This window comes from Trachurus japonicus, chromosome 4, assembly GCF_045865225.1.
Source record: "Trachurus japonicus isolate A0001 chromosome 4, Traja_1.0".
Taxonomy (NCBI): Eukaryota; Metazoa; Chordata; class Actinopteri; order Carangiformes; family Carangidae; genus Trachurus; species Trachurus japonicus.
Genome location: NC_140910.1, coordinates 23,473,117 through 23,493,773, shown reverse-complemented (window position 1 = coordinate 23,493,773; position 20,657 = coordinate 23,473,117). Strand labels below are relative to the sequence as shown.

The following is a 20,657-nucleotide window of genomic DNA, read 5'->3' as shown; positions in this document are numbered from 1 at the left end:
GCATGTTGAGGGCTAAAGCTGTGAGGAGGATGTTGTATTTATCCATTTTACAGTAAAGTGGTTAAAAATAATAGAAATATGTCTGTTCTTTTGTTTTTATTTCGCCTCCAAACGCAGAAGTCCGTTACATGTTAGATTTTACTGCATGTGTTATGTGGGCGTTACCTCTTAGTTAATTAGCCAATCGTATACTCGTATACTCTCTTAGACCCGCCCTTTTTATGGTTGCTATGCCTACTACACGTTCCTTTTTGACTGACGGGCGGCGCGGCCAATCAGAGTGGAGCATGGGGGGCGGGACTCTGGAGCGGCACACTGGAAACTGCCTGGTGGAGGATTTCTACTACTATGATCAAACCGCGCAGGGTTGCACGCAACTAGCAGCAGAAAGACCGGGGGATGGAAAATGTACTATAACCGCTGCTGGAGAAGTCTTTACCGGTAAGAAACTCCTTCCTCGTCTCGGTACCCGCTCCGGTAACACGTGCTCGAAACACTGCGCTAATGGCTAAGCTATAAAAAAAAAATATCGAGTTGAGTTGGTCCGAGCTGGGGCTGTGACATTGTTGAATTGAAACTGGCAGCGGTGCATTTGTTTGACACATGAACGGAGGGAAATAACCACTAACGCTGAAAGAAAAGAAACTTAGGAGAGACAAGAGGATATTTGAGCTTAAAATCATAATATAAACCCACAATGTGCACTTTGATAGATATTGTCCAGTCCCACAAACCGAAATATGTTGGTGTATTTTATTTATTTTTTATAGAATTAGCATCATCTGCCCGAGGTGGGTCACGGTTTGACTGGACTGCATTTTTGGTGATGTTACTGTTTTATTATCTGACACTGTGGTGTGTTGTGTCTGATAAAGAGGGAAGATAGGACTGAATTAACACTGGTCAAATGGTCCACCCTTTGCGTCCTGAGACATGTTGTCTCCTCTAGGTTGTGCAAGCTGTCTTTGTCTCACTTGAAAAGTTTACAAGATCAAGTTTATAGTCTTAGTTTTACATGATTCTTGAGGCTGCAATGTAAAACCATTGCATTGTTTTTGCTTTTTTACAGTTGACAGACATGTATTTTATGGTCAATCTTCAATTCTTGGTGGTTATAATGTTCAGTTTTTGTTGACATACAGAGAGGTGTATGTATCTGTAGACAAAATAATAGAAACACAACACAAGTAGCCTATGATGCAAAACCAACTGCAGACTCCAGACTGACCATGAAGTTGAAGCAACATCCCTCCTAAAGCAGTTTCAACACAAACTGAACATTATAACCCTCATGAAGACAGGCTTTACTGTTGGACTGCATCAGTTTTTATTTTCATGTACCTGATAAACAAAAACCATCTGTACCACACATTTACACATATACAAATCCTGATATATCTGTGATCAGCAATGTAAATTAGACTCAAGTGACTCTCGGGGTGTGAAATAAATGGGAAATGTGCAACAATGACCATAAACTCTGAACTATTTCTGTATTTGCTGCTGCACATCACAGATAATATGTAGACTTATTATGGGCTGTTTGGGCTAGACGGAGAGAGAAATGTTCATGCTTTCAAATATAAAACATCCAGTGTGAGTTCTTGGAGGTATGACAGGTATTTGTTTGCTTCAGTTGGAGACTGGTACCTAACTTGGAGACACCCTGACCCAGCACTTGTCGACTAACTTCAGAAGAATCAGTTTAAAGAAATACATTTTAAAATTAAGATTTAAGATGCAAGACAGTATCATCACATGAAGGATCTAACTTGACCAGTTCTGCTGTTTTATTTTATGACTTGATGTTCCTCAACTGATGTTTAAACTGTGTAGAAATACTATGAAATACTTTGATACCATCCAGGAAAAACGTAGTTTCTCATTGAGATTTTCTGCATCTGGCATAATCGTCCCTCTCCCACCACGATGTTAAAGCCTCAGTCAGACCTGGGCCGACATGAGGAGTCAGGGGTAACTAACTAGTAGATGTATCAGAGCAGTTTAGTGCAGTTTGCATCTTGTTTAGGTTGTTTGGTATCTTGCAGCTATAGCAGCAGTAGTAATGAACTTGTCACAGTGTCAGTAGTTGTGCTCATACAGACTCATCCTCTCTGCTCTGACTGGACTTGTTCTATAGGTTATATTACATTAAGATTACATTATAAGTTATATTACATTTGAATCTCCAGCTGTCTGGATCTGTTGAGCGTTCATGTTGCTCATTAGTCTTTTTATTATGTAAGAAACATCACATGGGCAACGTTACAAGGTTAAAACTGTGATTTCCGTCAAAGGGGTTATTAAAGATGCAATCTTTGATCTGAAAGAGAAGCTCTGCTCCTCAAATTAAAGTAAAAGATTGGAGCTGGACTCTGAAACATGGTTCAATATTTATAGAGCAATATATAAGATAATTGTCAGTGTTATGAAATATAAGCAATGTTTGTAAACATGTCTAGATTTTTGAATGAGATTTTTTTTTTTTTACAAACACTCAAAATTCAGATTATTCATGTCAATAATGCCTCAAACCTTTACTGGCAGGAGTTTTGCATGTGGGTTTTCACCGTCGTGTACTCGTCTGCTACCACAACAACCCAGATTTAAATGAAGCCGGGGACCTTCGCTTCGTGCCACCTCCTCTCTCTTCACATTTCCTGTCACTGTCCTGCAATCAGAGATGTTATAATGTGGAGACGTGGTAAATAGGTCCAGGTTATCCATTGTTATTAGTCAGCCAAAGCCTCAAAAACAAAAGTAAGTTGGTCATTTGTGGTGAGTTCAGGGTTTTTCAGGGAGGCAGTTTAACCCACTGCATCACACCGAGGAGCTGCAGCTGCTGTCTGGTTGCATCAGGGCAATCGCACAGGAATTCCCCTTCGACTGAGACTTGTTTAGTTTTTTTTTACTGTGACATATGACTTAATTTCCACAACAGCTATAGCATGAGCCACTGTACCTTCATTGTGGGACCACAGCAGCTGTTTGCATTGAGTTGGGTCGACTGGTGCTCAGTCTTTTCATATCACAGAGTTTTGTCTGTTTGCTTCACTGCACTGCAATATAACAGCAACATCTGGACGGATTGCTGTGATATTTAGATAATTATGGTCCCCAGAAGAGGAGGCCTTACTGACTTTTAGTGATCCCCTCATGTTTTCCTCTGCGCCACCATCAGCTTCCAAGTTGTGAAGAATTCTTTTGGGCTTTTCATGTCTTTGTTATTACAGAAAAAGCCAGAGAGAGGCAGGAAACCTGGGAGGGGGCATATAGCAAAGGGCTATAGTCAAATTTGAACTGTTCCCCTTCCTCCAGATTTTTTCTTCTTATTAAAATGTCTTTAGACAACATTTAGGTGCATTGCTGACTGACTAGCTACCTATGGTGTTATTAGCATGACAGCATTACTGCTGTCTCCAAAGAAAAGTGCTGCAGCTGCAGACCTGCAGCTCTCTTTAAACTACCCATCACTGTTTTTACTTTGTCACTTAATGACTAATTGTGATGTTTGCTGCAACAACATGAATTTAAGCCTCTGCTGCTGCTGACGCCAGAGGAAAAAGAGCAACGAATGCCCTGAGTCTAAAAACTGATTATTAAATGTGAACATCTACTGGGGGTTTGGCAACAGTCGTCTTGGAGAGATGTTTAATGGAAGAGGTGAAGCTTGGGCAGTTTATTGGCTGAGAGAGCGGGTGAGTGAGCTCTGGACCAGATGCTAGCCTTGTAATTACACCAGAAGTTATGATAAATATTGGATGGTACCATATTGCATCATTCTGGTTGTATCTCAACAACGACCCACATGGTTTTACAGCAGCAGTGCTTCAACAGTGTGTGTGTGTGTGTGTGTGTGTGTGTGTCTGGTCAATAAGAGGACAAAACATTCATTTACCCAGAAGCCTTGGCCTGTACATTTTTTCATCAGATTAATCAATTGGCTTATTAACAGACAATAATCTGCAGCTATGTGGGTGAGAAATCACTGCTTGAAAAATGGACATTTGTAGTTCAAGCTTAATTTGTAGGAATTCCTGCTTTCCTTTGTACTATGCATATTTGGATTTGGCGCCCTTTATTCTCTCATTAGACTCTGAGAAGGGGCTATAGACTTTTTATTGATCAAATAACCAGTCAGTCAATAGAGGATTATTAATTGTAACTCTACTCTTTCTACTAAATGGTGACGTTAAGTCAGAATTTACAGGGTGAGGGTGGTGATTGGACCTAAATCAATAGAGCAGTTGTCTGTAGCTCTGTAAGAAGAAGAAGGGGCGAGTGTGGCGTCCCCTCCAGGTGAGATATGCAGCAGGTCGTTACTCACGCAGCCACAGGAAAGTATTCAAGCCCCCCATGGCCTCCTGGGAATAAAATGCATGCAGTGAAAAGTGTCCAAACCTCTGGCGACACCCTCAACCCTCTTTCTTTTTTTCCTTTTTTCGCTGAATGCCCTGTTTCGTCACAACCTTGCAGCAGCACCCAGCCAATTACTAGACCACAAACACCTCTGTAAAGCCCTCCGCACGTCAGTGGGTTAGGCTGATGGAGAGAGAGAGAGGGGGGGGAAGGAGAGAAAGAGAGAGACAGAGAGAGAAGAAGAAGAGAAAAGAAAGAAGCAGGCGAAAAAGAAGAGCTCCCTGTTTTGCATTTAGATTTGAATGAGCTAGGTGTCTGTGCTGAGCCGACGCTTTATCTGACAACAACCTGCTGAACAGTCCCTCGGCTTAAATATTCAAACGCTCATGTGCACACGCTTGCAGCCATGCATAGTTAATCAGCTGGACTCTTCAACTTCCCTGATGACTCCTCTTTCTCTCCCTTTGACCCACAAGGATCTCCTTACTATTACTTATTGTTATCTTCTTGCCTCCCTCTCTCCCTCTCTCTCTGTGTTGGCTCTCCTGCAACACATTATATGGCGCCCATGACAAATATTAATTATACATGTGAAGAACTCTCATATGTAGGCTAGAGCGCTGCGAGGCCTTCCCCCGACTTCGCCAAGCAGGGCAGGACCCAGAGGCAGGAAATCTCAGGCAGGAAACAGTAAAGCTAACCGGTTGCATAAAGAAAACAAACAAAACTCTTTAGTACTTTCTATGGAGACTTCTTTATTTTACAGCTTATTTAATTTTTTCTTGCGTTATATAGGCTACAGATTGAGGTGACAACAGATGACGGTGGGATCTGACATCTTGCCTGAAGTTGTGAATGATTCACAGCCAAGGTCTCCTCGTCGTGGCAGATGGGAAGATCCTGGGGCAGGATGGAGGAGCAGGCATAAAGCCCCCCACCCCTGGCTCTGGTCCTGGGTTTATTTCTAGGTTACTGGTTCATTTTATGCTCTGCCGTACTCATGAGGAGAGAGCGATAAGGAAGAGAGGTGACTGAAGAAAATTGTTTTGTTAATTTGCTTAATGGCAGCATGGATGGAGACTTGGCTCTTTTCATTTTCAGATTATCTTAATGACCTCAGAATTAAAAGGAATCAGTCACGAGGAATTAAAGTCCTCATCACTTGCTTCTGCGTGTTTGACACGATAAGTCAGATATTTATTTATTTTTATTGGGCTGTTGGTCAGAAAAGGATGTTATTGCCTTAAAGGAATAGTTCACCAAAAAATTAAATTCAGTCATTAATGACTCACCCTCATGCTGATGAATATTCCGGAGTAGTTTTTTATTCCTCAAAGTGCATCTGGAGACCCGGGAGGGCGGTTCGTAGTCCAGCGAAATCCTCATATGAGAGTCAATAGCACACAAAGTCCATAAAACTACACAAATACCTTGTAATATTCCTCCATACTGCTCATCAGCTGCAATCCAAGTGTCCTGAAGGGATAGTCCAGAGTTTACTCGAAACAACATCATTGAGGACATTTTTACAGCCTAAACAGTCCTGTATTGCGCTCTAACATTCACACGCCCCAGGCAAATTCAATACAGGATGTTTAGGCTGTAAAAATGTCCTAAACGACGTTGTTTCGAGTAAACTTTGGACTATATCCCTTCAGGACACCTGGATTGCAGCGAATAAAAAAACTACTCTGGCTGGAGTATTCGTCAGCATGAGGGTGAGACAATAATGACTGAATTTCATTTTTTGGTGAACTATTCCTTTAATAAGAACTTCTTCACATTTTACAAACTAAATGAATAACTTGTTAAAAACAGAATAATCAACTCTGAAAAGTGGAGCTGACTCATTGATGAACCCACAACATCTTTGTAAGTCAATTTGTTTTCTCAGATGTCTCCTTTATATCCTCCATGATTGTGAGTATTAGTGTCTTTTTGGATCAGGGCTGTTGTTGGCAGTTTCATGAAACCACCCTGGGTTTTAGGAAGGTTATGTTAAGCAGGAGGATAATCAACAGTTGGATCTGTGATTAGGTGGCAGAATTAATCTGTGGGTTGTTTGTTTCATCTATAAAATGCCACAGTGACGTCTTTGCACGTCTGGTTTGTTTGGTATTTTGCCTGATGTGACAAAGAAAAGCATCAAATCCTCACAATCTGAGAAGCTTTAAGCAGGTAATCTTTGACAGAAATGGATACAATGATTATAAGACCAACATAATATTTGCAGATTTATTTGCTGTCAATCAATTAAATGAATAATAATCACATCACCACCACAGCTTTGATTGATAATGAAGATGTGTTTTCTACAGCAGTGTGGAGGGATGGTGGGCGGGGATTTCGATGCCGGATGTGAATTAACCTTACACTTAGATTGTGTAATGATGTATGTAATCGTTTATTTAAAGGTGTGTTTACAAGCTGCCTTGTCTTTTTCCTAATCACCTGCCAAAGGAGAGAGCTGGAAACAAGTCCTGAGCCTCTCCTCATCCTCACAGCTGCAGTACTACCACAACCACACTGGTCCTGAGCTTGTGCATGTGTGTGTGTGTGTGTGTGTGTGTAAACTGGGACGTGTGTTGCGAGTGTTTGCCGTCGTGCCGAGCGCTCCCTGCTCTCACACAGCTGGTCATGCCAGCACTTGGAAGTGATGTCCGCCTGCCTGGCACGTTGTCATAGAGTGGACTGGACTGGACTGTCCGCTGTGTGCTGCAGTGACAAAAGCACATTCAGGCCAGGACAATGGGGAGCTGACAGCCTGGGTTGTGTTTATCACCCTGCTTTCTCTCTCTCTCGCAGCCTTCCCCGTCTATTGTGTGTTGTGTTGTGTTGTGCTGCTGCTGTCTCACTGTTTTCTCCCTCTCAGTCACTGAAGGCTCGACTCCGCCCGTTTACGGCCGTAGGAGAACGGCTCCTGCTGCTTTAGTCATTAAATACAGGGTGCAGCTCAGTCGTCAAGGTGGCGCTGATGGGACTGCTTTGGTTCCAGCGTGTCATCGTTAAAAGTATAGGCTCTGGATTTAGTGTGTGCTGCTTGTTGTGGTGTTGTTGACGCATGTGGCTTCTTTGTGGGCTGAGCTGACACGTCTGGTGGAGCTGGATTTGTCATCAGTGTGTTTACATGGACTTGAGTATCCCGGTTATGATCATATTCAGGATGCTGCGTTTACATGAACATAGAGAAACCTGGTTATTCATTTCCCTGTTTACGAATACCAGTATCCCAGTTTCTGACAATTGCATCTTATTGCACTTGTGGTGTTTACTTTTACAATTTTGACATCTGTCAAAATGGGACCACTTTGCCTTTTTTGTGGGTTTGCCACTTTTAAATTTTAAAGAGACCCCGAGGAGTTTGCTTTTGGTTATAAAAGAGTCTCATATTAATGTGGATGAATCTACGTTACCCACTTGTTAATGGGTCCATTTTCCATAAATATATCGTTTTGTCTTTATAGTTATTTTGATATTATTATTTAGTGGTCGACTCGCCCAGCATTTCCTAGTTTTGGTTTCATGGAAATAACGCCGCCGGATCACTAGTTGGCATCGTTTATGGTCGGACCTACGACGGTATCTGATCGTCTTCGAACCTCCGACTTTCATTCTTGATTTAATGAAAACATTCTTGGCAAATGTTTTTGTTTTCTTCTGTCTTGCACCGGTCCAAAAATGTCACCGTGCGTGCGGAGGCTCATGGGAAATGTAGTGTGAAAACACTTCGCTTTCCGAAACTCCTCGTAGTCCCTTTAAAATTGAGTTGCAAATCATTCAGTTCATTACTGAAAGACAAGGGTCCATTCCCTCGTCACTCAAAAAGTATGAAAGTAATTCACAGCTGTCAGACAACGGGATGAGGCGTTTACATGCCACAGTATCCTGTTTTCTTTTGGAGTTCTCCAGTCAGCAAAACCAGATTTCCTAAAACCAGGATATGATGTTTACATGCACAAACACAAAAACGGGCTACTCAAAAATACGATCTTATCCGGGATACTCGCGTCCTTGTAAATGCACTGCATGAGCATGATTGTGCATCACAAGCCGTGTGATATAAAGAGAAGTGAACCTCATTAGAGCGACATGTGATCTCTACAGACGAGTTAACAGTCCGTCAACTCACTCACAGGTTTTTATAACGATAGTCTTGTTAAGAAACTACCAAACGCCCACAGTTGAAGTCTTGCTCTGAATTACGAGACCCAGCTGTGAGTCATCTCTCGCTGGTGCATGTGGCAGAGGACTGTCGTCGGCGGTGGCGGTGGTGAGGGGGGAAATTAGGCCTGACACAAAATGATCTCTCCTCCACGCTTCAACAAATCAGCTTTAAAAGTAATAGTGAAGGACAGACAGAGTGGGTCTGCAGTGCAGTCGACTGCTCCGTGAGTTTAACTGTGTTTGTCCTTGTCCTGCCTCTGTCAGTGCCTCACACCTGCACTGACGAAACACAAACCTCCCTGCACTGCTGCTGTGTTAAATATAGAAATGAAATGACGTCCAAGGTGGTTTCAGACAGTAGTCAGGGGCTGCATGTGCTCTAACTATTATTTTCATTGCTGGTTTATCTGCTGGTTTATACACTGCCCATCCCCCAGAAAAGTCATCACTTCTCTTGGATTTAACTAAGCTAATAGGTAAGGGGCCTCCCATTGGAAAATTACTGCATGGATGATTATGTTTCATCTGGCAACAACTTATTTAACCCTAACTTTAACTGATACAGTCTCATTTCTTGAACAACCATGTTGGAAGACACATCCTGTGGTCGTGGAAAATATGTTAATGTGTTCAGGAAGGGTCAAATTACTGGCATCAAGCTAATAAAACATCCAAGGAGATTACTGAGACTACTAAAATTGGGTTAAGAACTGTCATCTATCTCCAAGGAAGAAATGTCTCCAATGTGGCCACAGAGTTCATATCTTAACCCCATTGAGAATCTTTGAAAAATGTATGCAACTCTGGACGGACATAGATGTTGTGACATTGCCGAAGCTTATCGAAACGATGCCACAGCAAATGCCGTAATCAAAGCTAAAGGCGGTCCAACGAAATATTAGAGTGTGTGACTTCTTTTTTGGACGGGCAGTGTATAGATATCCACTTCACTAAAATGCACTTAAGCGAAAATGTCAGTTTGTTGTTGATCAGTTCAGTTAAGTTGGAGCCTGAATCTGCATCAACTCCTTTCAGATGTTGTTACCAAGAAACTCTGATGTGATGATCCCCACGGGACTGACTTTACTGATCCCCTGACGTCTCCTGCAGCGCCAGCAGCAAAAAATATCTCAACTCCTACTGTGCTGTATTGTCACTAATTGCTGCGCCCCAATTAGCAAACGTTAGTGCACAGACACATTTAACTAAGATGGTTAAAATAGTAACCAAACATCACACCTGCCAAACATCAGCAGCAGCAGAGTGAGCACATTAGCACGTTAGCATTCAGACCCACTAGCATGACAATAAACTCTTTGTCTTGCATCATAATAAATGATGAAATAATTGATTGTGCTAACCAGTTAATTGGCTATGTTTACCAAAGCACACAGTTTTTGCAATGATAAGCAAATATTCAGGTGTGCATATTAATGTCTTTCTGAAATCAGTTGTTTCATTGTTGTAAACACCAGGCTAAAGTAGCATTCTTAGTAAATAATGATGAGTAACGATCGATCGCTCCTTGAACGCACCTCACTTTCTGCTATTGAAAGACATTTTGAAATCTTTTGCCATTTAATCCATTTTACGCCTTTGCCGCTCTGCCACTATCATTTTCTCATTTTTCCTCTTGTCCTTCATCTGTTTGGAGGTTTGTTTACGTTTACCTGCCTGATTTCATTGCACTAATACGACAGTGGCATCCACCCACCTCTCTGCTTTTCACCTCTACCTGTCCTTTTTCCTTTTCCCTGCTCTATCTATCTATCTATCTATCTATCTATCTATCTATCTATCTATCTATCTATCTATCTATCTATCTATCTATCTATCTATCTATCTATCTATCTATCTATCTATCTATCTATCTATCTATCTATCTATCTATCTATCTATCTATCTATCTAGTGCTTTTCCTTCCCTATGAGCTTGTGACAAATGTGTCCGCTCAGAGGTTACTGAAGCATCTTTATTCCACCCTCGACCATGTGTGTCATTACATTTAACCCAGTTTCATTTTCGTACGGTCTTCGAGCCGGAGGAGGAGGAAGAGGAGGAGGTGGCGGCTGCTTTCACAGACGGCATGAGCAGAGACACGGGGAGTAACTCCTCCTGTCCGGTCCAACCTCTCTCATCTCATCCTGTCTCCCACCCAGGGGAGGGAGAGAGGCAGGTAAGGGTGGGGAGAAGGAGGAGGAGGAGGAGGCTGACCTTCCCTCCCTTCCCTCTGTTAGTAGACCCCTCTCCTGACAGAGAGAGAGAGATAGAGACAGGAAGACGAAAACAGAAATGCTGAGTATGAACACAGAGGACACACCATTTATTTCCTGCAGGAATTAAATGGCTCGTGTTGGATAGTTTTTGTCTGTGTGTGTGTGTGTGTGTGTGTGTGTGTGAGACTTTCTTTCACTACTCTCCATCTGCTTTTACAAGTCCTAATTTTTCATGGCAGCCATCTGTGTGTGTCAGGCACAGAGAGAGAGAGCGTGTGTGTGGAGGTTAGTGTGTGTGTCCATTGATAAGACTAAACGCATCGTGTCTCTCTCTGCCTGCATGTCTGTTAATGATATGAAACGCACCTCAAACCTTGTCATCGTTTATTTACTTATTGTAGCTTCACTGCTGATTGACTGGGACCTGCTGCTGCTGATTGGATGCAGTCGAGGTTACAAAGCGCAGAGAACAGGCATTTGATAAAGACTCTTGTGTCTCATGTAAAACAAGAGTGAGAAAAATGAAGTTTTTTTTTTTTATGTTGTTCATTTTTAGCCATGAAACAGATGGTAAAGGCTAATTCTGCAGATTTATCAGTGTATTGTTCTGCTCTTGTTATTACAAACAAGTTATAGTTGACATCAGAAAAGTCATTTTCCTTTTACGCTCTGATATTGATGGATCATCATCAGTCTGTCTGCGTTGCGGTCATGCTGGTGTCGGTGTCCGTTCACAGTCGAGCTGCAGATGCTATCGAGTGTAATTTGCAGGCTCAATTTTCAGTATTGGGAAGATAACAGTAATTTAATTTTCTCACTTTTCATTGAATGATATTTCAACCTGTCTGCCACGGCTGATAAGAGTGAATGTGACACATCTCATAATGATCACATATTTAACTTTTCTCCTCCCTCTGTTCTTCTGCTCTGGTGGTTGAACCAAGTCTGTGTGTGTCTGTGTGTGGGGGGCAATTCTGCACAGTAGAACCAGAATCAGCAGGGGCTATAGGCCTGACATAATTGCCTGATTGCAATCACTTGAGTTGAACGCAATTATTTTGCATAATCGTTGAAATGGTTTCCATTCATCTGTATAAAAACAGCTGGATGAAACAAACAGAAATGTCGTATTTCCATCATTATTTCCTTGTCGTTTTCCACCGTTTGAGGTTTGAATGGTGCTTTGATCACATTGCGCCCCCTTCTTCTTCTGCTATGGTTGAATGACGTGAGTGAAGCGCCACAAACTATCTCGATGCATTTCATTAATAATATTCAACATCTATCATGGATTTAGTTGCAAATCCTAAAGACAAACAGAAATGCAGTTCTTATTTAGATGTTCCAGTGTTTAATGCCAAATATTCCTTCTTCTTCATAAGGTGTATGTGTATTATTAAGGTTTATAGTATTTAGTGGCATGAAATAATCACAAAAAGACAATTAAATTGTTGCAATTATTTGTATGGCAATTAATCGTCAACTAAAAATGTCATGATTGTGACAGCCCAAGCAGGGGCATTTAATTTCTGAATTAAAAAAATGATCCTAAGCGAAATGAGGGACGTCAAGGTCAAGGCGTGTCCTACTTCTTCTTCACTGGGCTTTTGTTTGCATGAGAGCTGCATGACTCTCAGCTGATGGTCTAGTTGGAACCAGATGGAGGAAGCTGGACGTCAGCATCTTCTCTCTGGTCTCCCGGTGCACGTCTGCGCTTCTGGATCGAGCTGTGTCAAAACCGTTATAATAATTCAAACAACAAAAAAAGAGGCTAATTAGCTCAGATGGACAGGATGTTTCAATATGGTGACCACCACCACCAGGCCGCCACAAGAGGGAAAACAAGTGGCTTCTCCCTCTCCATCACGGTGTGTGTCTGTTTATCCCCTCGTCCTCTGTCCCGCCCTCTTTCTGCTCGCCTGAAAACCATCTGCTGGGTTTGGTCAGGATATTTTGGTATTTCGACCATGGAAGCTCTGCTCAGTCAGCGATGTTAACTGTGGGTTTCATTCAGAAATCTCACTTCACTTATTAGTTGTGTTTGATGATTTTACTTTTACTTTATTTGGTTTTGACCTGTAGCCTACTTTCTGCAGATCTGATAAATGTAATATCAATAAAACCAGAACAGATATTGTTCAGTATTTTGGTTTTGTTCATATTGTGATATAGGGTATCATTCATTATCCTAATAACAGATAATAACAGTTACATTATGAGACAGAGTTGTTTTCGAGGTAAATGCAGAGACTGCTTGCCGAAAAACTGCCCCCGACAGGAACGCGCATCAGTAGTTTTGCATGTATTCACCTCTAAAACAACTCTGTCTGGTAACGTTCTGTTAGTATCTCATAGTGTGGTGAATGTGCAGGTCACAACTTGTCCACCAGAGCGTTTTGGAGTTGTTGGATTGTGTATTTGATGAGTTTGATGAGGGAAACCAAGAAATCCCATGAGCCTCCGTAGTGTAGCTCTGACCAGCTCACGGCTCTGCTCTGCCTTTCTAAAAATAGCTTGCACCGACAATTAAAGGTAACAAACCTACTGCTATGACTATAGGGATTATGGCAATGGGCCAACTTTTGAATGTTGAACTAATGTTGAACTATGCCTTTAAGGATTATGTTCTGGTGTTTTAAGATGTTACTGTGTGTGCTGAGAGCTTTTGATGAGCATTATTTGTTGCCATGTGTTCACAAAAGTATCAATCTGTAATGAAATAACTTAACTGGAGCCAAACTCACAACCTCTGTGAAGGTGGGACTCATCAGGTGTGTTATATTAGTGTGAACCCGCTGCACCGTGGCAGCTGAGATGTTCAACCAATCAGAATGAGCCGGCATGAGAAATGAAATATCATGCACTGATGAACTGGACATGTACATTACATCAGAGAAATCATTTCACACCTGATACGTAATAAACCGACATGATCTCACTGTCACATTTTGACTCCTCTGAAAATAAATAAAAGGAAATATTGAATTATCGTCCTGGCCTGCTGTAAAATGTTTCTGTCCGGCTCTGCCAAACACAACGCCGTCTGCAGGCGGGGGCCTCCAGTCCCACTGCTGAGCTAATTAACTAGGTGTGAGGTGTGTGTGTGTGTGCGTACGTGTGTGTGTTTATGTTTATGTTGTGGAGGTATTGCTGTGTTTGTTCCTATGTGTGTTGATGGGGCCTGATGCCAGGTCACCAGGCATGAGCAGAGTCTGTGCCAATACAGGGAAAGGGCTGTTGTCAGCACACACACACACACACACACACACACACACACACACACACACACACACACACACACAGTCAGCAAAATAACAGATAACAGGAACCCTGTGTGTCGGCAGCCGCGGGGAAACACTTTCGCATTATGGATTCACTGGGAACGGACACAACCACATTCCTGTAATGCTTTTTGCTTTTGCGTGTCTGTGTCTGTGTGTGTGTGTGTGTGTGTGTTTCTTTCCTTTTAATGTCTGTTTGTGTGTGAACACACCGGGTCACAAGGTGTGCATCTCTGCTCCTGCCATGAAAAACAACTAAAAATGGTCAGAAAAGCACCTCTGCTCTTAAAAGTTATGGAGACATGTTTTGTTTGTTTGTGTGTTTGTGTATTCCTCTGTTGTAATTCACTCTGGTGTGTGTGTGTGTGTGTGTGTGTGTGTGTGTGTGCATTTGCCTGGTGTAGTGTTTTTGGTATTTTACACCAGCCGCTTGCTGGAAAGGAAAGGGAAATTAGATCCAAGACGCTGTTGAACTGAACTCCTTTACTAATAGTTTTTCATAGTATTGATTGAATTGTTCTTGTACTCTGTGTTCCCGACCTATTGACCCTTCATGCATCATCATCTGGTTATAGTCTATTGGTTTTTATGAGGCTACTCTTCCGGTTTCCTTGGAGGAAAGGTTAAATAAAATAAAGGTGAGAAGAACACACATCTATCACAATTACCTGAGCACTGACTGTCCATACGAGGAGAGAAAGAAACATCAAGTCCTCGTCATCATTTGACTTCCACATTCATCAAAGCCTGTCTAGCCAAACAGAACATGCAGCTGAAATGAAGTCTTTATAGTACACTGCCCGTCCCAAAGAAAAAAGTCACACACTCTAATATCTCGTTGCACCGCCTTTAGCTTTGATTACGGCATTTGCTGTGGCATTGTTTCGATAAGCTTCTGCAACGTCACAACATTTATTTCTGTCCAGAGTTGCATTCATTTTTCAAATATTCTCAGTGTGGTTAAGGTCTGGACTCTGTGGTCACATTGGACCACATTTCTTCCTTGAAGAAGATGTTTCCCCACTGTCCTTCCAGTTTTTAATAATGTGTTGGACAGTTCTTAACCCATTTAGTCTCAGCAATCTCCTTGGATGTTTTATTTGCTTGATGCATGCGAATAATTTGACCCTTTTGAAACAGATTAACATCTTTTCCATGACAGCAGGAAGTGCCTTCCATCATGGTTGTTTAATAAATGAGACTGCATCAGTCAGGGTTAAATAACTTGTTGCCAGCTGAAACATAATCATCCATGCAGTAATTATCCAATGGGAGGCTCTTGCGGTGACTTTTTTTTTTGGATGGGCAGTGTGTATCTTCTTATCATTATAATCTTTATGTATCTGGTGACTCATTCACTGTGAAAGGTGAAGGTTCAAGCCTTAAAGTATCGATACAATCGCTTTCACATTTTGCTTTGAGTATTGAAACTTCTGTTAGGATCTCTAGAATGAAAATCAAAGATCAGCCTGTTAGCACTTCTTTGTGTACTGTTCTTCATTATTGCACCACAAAAACAAATCCAGGCTTCATTTTCCACCTCACATTGACGGTAACTATCCAACAGCAGGAGCGACGGTGTTGTTCATTCAGCAGATGAGAAAAATGCATCTGATGCAGCAGCAGATCTGAGTTGAGCCTCTGACTGGATGTGACTCAGCCAACGAGGTCTGCAGCTTCCACTTTCACGAGCTGTGATCTTCTCCTCAGTGGCCAACTCCCATCGATTTATCTCCTCTCCCCTGTATTCCCTCGCTCCTCGTCCCCCAGCTCCCCTGTCACTCCTCCTCCTCCCTGCTTCCTTCCCTCCCTCCCTCTCTCCTCCCAGTTTGTCCTTTGAAGTCATTTGGAAAGCTCTCCTCTGCTCTGCCACAGGAGTCCCCCGTCCTACACTGAAGGTGTCTCAGGAGTTTAGTTTTTTTTACGAAGCTAGGACTTTCTGGAAGCGTGTTTATGTGCAGTTTGCAGAGATGTGATGAATAGTGTCGTTTATTGTTGGACGGCAGATGGCAAATGGTCAATGTGCGAAAACCGAGGACTTGGCGAATGAATGCAAACTGAAAAAAGTCTCCAAAATGTCATTCACATAATACACTAATTAGTATGTTAATGATGTCTTTGCATTCAGCTTGTTCTCCCCTACTGCTCACATATACATTAGTTTAATGCAGCTGAATTCCCCCAAAAATTCACCAAACACACATTAGTTATTGTGCTGTGATTTCAGCTTAACACAAACTAGATGATTTTAGGCACGATTTTCTGACCAATCTACCAATTTGCAGGTTTTTATAATGTGAGTTTCTGTGAGATCACGTGTCTGAGGAGGCACTGCTGAGAAATTCATCACCACAAAAGGGACGTGTGTGGTCTTTAAAAATGTTTGAGATGTGAAAATCGTTTAGAGATATGTTGCATATGTTACAGATATGTCGCTACATGTTTTGTTGAAGAAAAGTCTCTAAAAGTGTTGTCGATTAGCTGCAAACATCCTCCGCTGGTGTAAGAGAAACTGTTAATGCTGAACTATTCCCACTGACTCATTCCCTGTGTAGAAAATAGAGCAGAATAAGAAACCTTCTCTTCTAATGCAGTTCTTCTGTGTCTTTTGCAGGTTGCTGTGAATCCCTGAGTGAAGATGGCCTCCTTTCAGAACAACTTCTGGGTGAGTGTCTTGAAAACACTTGTTAAATAAAAATATAGGAATGATTATGCAGAAGAGCTGTCAGAAGTGCTTTCAGATTTTACTGCGATGTAATGCTTACTCATCTATTAGAGCTGAATCACAGCTCTGAGTCACTTTAGCGTTTCATTTATATTCTCATCGGTGAAGCCGAGCTTGTGGCTCCTGCTGCTCGTCAGGTGTGCGCTCTGAAGGCTTTTACTGCCTTCTTCCTCCGCTCGCTCGCTTCAAAACCACAGAGGTCGATCTTGTATTCAGCCCCCTGCAACAGGGAGAGCTATTTCATTCACATTATTCCTGCAGGGCAGAGATAATGTCTCCTCCTCCTGCAGTGTTGCTGAATGTAAATGGTTGTTCTCTAAGGCAGTTGCATTGGCCCTGTGCTGGCTGCTGCTATAACTCTGTTTTACATGTTAGCATGCTGTCGCTGTGAACAATGGGATACCTGAGCTTCAAAATCAACTCATAACAATACCTTTAAAAAATAAAATATAAAATTAATACTTATGTGTCATATCAGGTGGTTTGTTACATCAAATCCTCTTGTACAGCTCATGGTCCGTAGACTTTCATCAACCACCGTCTTGTTTTTGTGTCATGAATATAGTCATGATCTCTTTTTTTTTGCTTGTGCTTTTCACATGCAAACTTGCAAATCACATTGGCTGGCGTTAAAGGTATACTTCACCCATAATCGATAATTCACCAGTTTTCTACTCAACGCCATGCCAAGGAAGGGTTTGGAGAAGTATCCCTTTAAATATGAAGGCTACAACAACAACAATAGCAAACAAAAGGGTAACAGTGTTGTTCCTAAAAAGTAACGTGGAGGAAGAAATAAAAAACCTAAAGGTCAGGTGTAGAAAGCAAAGTCAATTTTCGTGATAAATAAACATCAGAGGGGTCAAAGTTAATGCACATTAGTAAATTTTACGTAAATCCCCTTTAATGCTACTATTATCTTTTCTCTGATGTACAATTGATGCATATTCAGTTATTTTGACCCATAGGTTTGATCAGTTTCCGGAAAATCAGTCAGCTCACAGTTGTAAACTAAACCATCTTTGTGGGTTTTTGAACAATATTTGTCATTGTTGATAAAGTTAAGTTGGCGTAACGCAATAATAGTTGTCCATTATTATGCTGTTTTAAAAAAATATCCCTTCAAGGTACATATTGAACAAATAAGAAATGTGCAATTAATTGTGATTAACTATCGACACTCATGCGTTAAATTGCGATTTAATAACTTAATCGATTGACAGCCCTAATGATTATAAATGGTTATTACATGCATCATTAAGAGAGGATTTATTATTATGTTTGTGATTGAGAGAGGCGGACTTAATAATCCAATAACCAGCGTTGGTTCATTGTTGCATGAATTAACTTAATTTGCAGTAATTAATGGCTTCATTAGTAACTTTCATCTTTCTTCTTCCCCCTCGAACGTCCCCCTCATCCCCAAGTGACTTCGTCTGCTGTTAGAGGAGTTCACTCCCTCTCTTTCTCTTCTGCCCCCTGCACACCTGGTGCATCTATTTCAGGTGTTGCCCTACTTCTCCTTCCTCGTCTCATCAGGCTGCGACGCGTCCTCCTCAGTAATATTTTAGCAGTGGAACTAAAATGAACTGTTCAGACAGACAGAAATGAGATTTGGGGTTACTGATCCTGCGACAACGAGACTTTAGCCCCCTTTTTTTTCTGTGGCGATAATAATAGTGGGATCATTGCTGCACTCATCATGTGGATCACTGTGTCGTTCCGTCTGTCCGACCACGCAGGATATTTAACGATGTCTCGGATAACACGATCTGAAGGATAAGTCCTAATCGTGAAGGAGACGATTCAGATCAAAACTTTCAATTTCTCTCAATTACTGAGTTATATGGAGGTTTTATTGATTGTAGCAGTTCTATTTTGTTTTTGCTGCTCTACATCCGTGTATGATGAATAGTGTCATCATAGTGCTGCTGTCTTTGTGCTGCGGGCAGAGAGGGGAGCAGGGGGTTTGCAGGCAGGTAGGAATAAAAAATAAAATTAAAAAAAGCTAAACCAGTTGGAGGGGGAAGCAGAATTTCAGCCAGAGGCAACACACAAGGTCACAAACTGAGCTGCTGCTGCGCCTTGTGTGTTGCAGAGAAGATTAAATGTTCGGCTTGGTCACAGCACTTACCTCTGAAATACAGGCAGGGGAAGAAAAAAACTAAAAAACACACAAAAAAAAGCTTCATCTTTTCCTCATCATGTATGTTGTGAACATATTGTGTAACTTGTGTTGTTCGCATGTGTCTGCGCACACCCAAAGAAGAAAAAAATAGAAAAGAAAAAGCACTTTCCCCCACCCTGCCTGCTTTCAGACGCAAATAGCTGTGTAATACAAATCAACCCTTTAGTTAATTAGCCGGCACAGGCACTTGTTGGGAAGTCGTCACACACACACACACACACACACACACACACACACACACACACACACACACACACACACACACAGAGCCTCATCTTGTTTGGCTTAAGAACATTCACAGCCGCTCACAAAGCCTCCTCATCGCACGCTGTCCTCTCCCATTAACTATCGAGGAGCTGTGCTCACGGCCCACAGGGGGAAGCCCATCAGCTATAATTAAGTACATGCTCAGTGAATTAAGGCACAGTTAAGTCTTAGCAATACAATTTCTTTCTCTGGTGCCGCTTAGTTATTCTTGGAATTATTATTATTATTATTAGTATTATTATATATATATTTTTGGTAACCCTTTAATTCACAGGCCACTAATAACGTGATAATGTCAAGAAATAGCCAAGAAATTATTGTCAATTTCATAGTAATGTCATGTTTTTCAGAAAGGCAAAAGATTACACATGCTTTTCATGCTTTGTTTTTCCCCACCAAGTCTTCTTGCAATCAATCGTTATTTCTGAGCTATTTCTACGCAATCGATTGTTATTTCTTGGCTATGTTTCTCAACATTACTATGAAATTGACTGTTATTTCCAGGCTATTTCTAGACATTATGATGCAATTGCTTGTTATTTCATGGCTATTTCTTGACATTATCACGTAATTAGCGGCCTGTTAATTAAAGTGTTACCATTTTTTTTTACGAACCACCAGAATAGAAAACAGACAATTAATTGATCAACTGATAAAGACAAAGGCGTCACCTTGGGCTGAAGGACGTTTTTCATGATTTTCTGACATTTTTCCGACAAAAACAATAGTTGATTAATGAAAATGAGATAATTGAAGAGGTTGTTTTTTCTCATGTGATAAAGGAAAATGCATCATTGAACAGACGGTTTGTCAGATTTCTCCCTCCTGTTCTTCAAACTGGTTCCAGTGGAGGCTGAATACCAAACCCTTCCTTTGTGTTTCTTCAGCTCTGATTATTTAGTGTGATTGAACAGTTTGACGCGATTGATCACGGCGAATCAGACACATTTAATTTCTTCAGTGCAGTTAGTAGCGCATGTATAATAATGACTGTGACTGCCTTGTGAAGCTCCACTGCTGCTCATTCCCTTGAGCTTAATAGTAAGTGCAATTTCACATTTCAGAAAAATGCAGTAATTTATTCTTTTGTTGGATTATTACTTTATCTCAGACCAGGCGATGCCGCTGTAATACACTCTGAGGAAGCCTGCAAATTAGGTAAAGTGAGCAAAGTGGCCTCAAACCTCAAACGTGGAGTCCAGGTTTAATAGTGTGGATTCATTTTAGTAACTGATAATAACATAAAATATAAAACCAAAGTGATGAGGTCTTGAAGGTGTGTCCTGTGCATGAAAGAGAAGGAGCATATTTATGAATAAATGTACAAATTTCTACTAACTACCGGATGAAGAGCCGTGTTTCCCCTGTAGATTGGGGTGGGGGGGGTGGGGGGTTTCACTTTAGGGGGTTGGGAGGCTGCCAGCTTCTCTTTGTAACTGTAACAGCAGGAGATCTGC

At 41.5% G+C, this 20,657-nt stretch overlaps 1 protein-coding gene across 1 annotated transcript in view; it reads left to right on the top strand.

Moving 5' to 3' along the window:
* Positions 1–290: 290 nt before the first annotated feature.
* Positions 291–20,657, top strand: part of fcho1 (FCH and mu domain containing endocytic adaptor 1) — a 70,531-nt gene continuing 50,164 nt past the window's right edge. The window contains exons 1-2 of the mRNA XM_085774827.1: positions 291–441; positions 16,635–16,685. Coding sequence (XP_085630953.1) covers positions 16,659–16,685 — 27 coding nt within the window. The 5' untranslated portion in view covers positions 291–441; positions 16,635–16,658. The remainder of the gene's footprint in view (positions 442–16,634; positions 16,686–20,657) is intronic.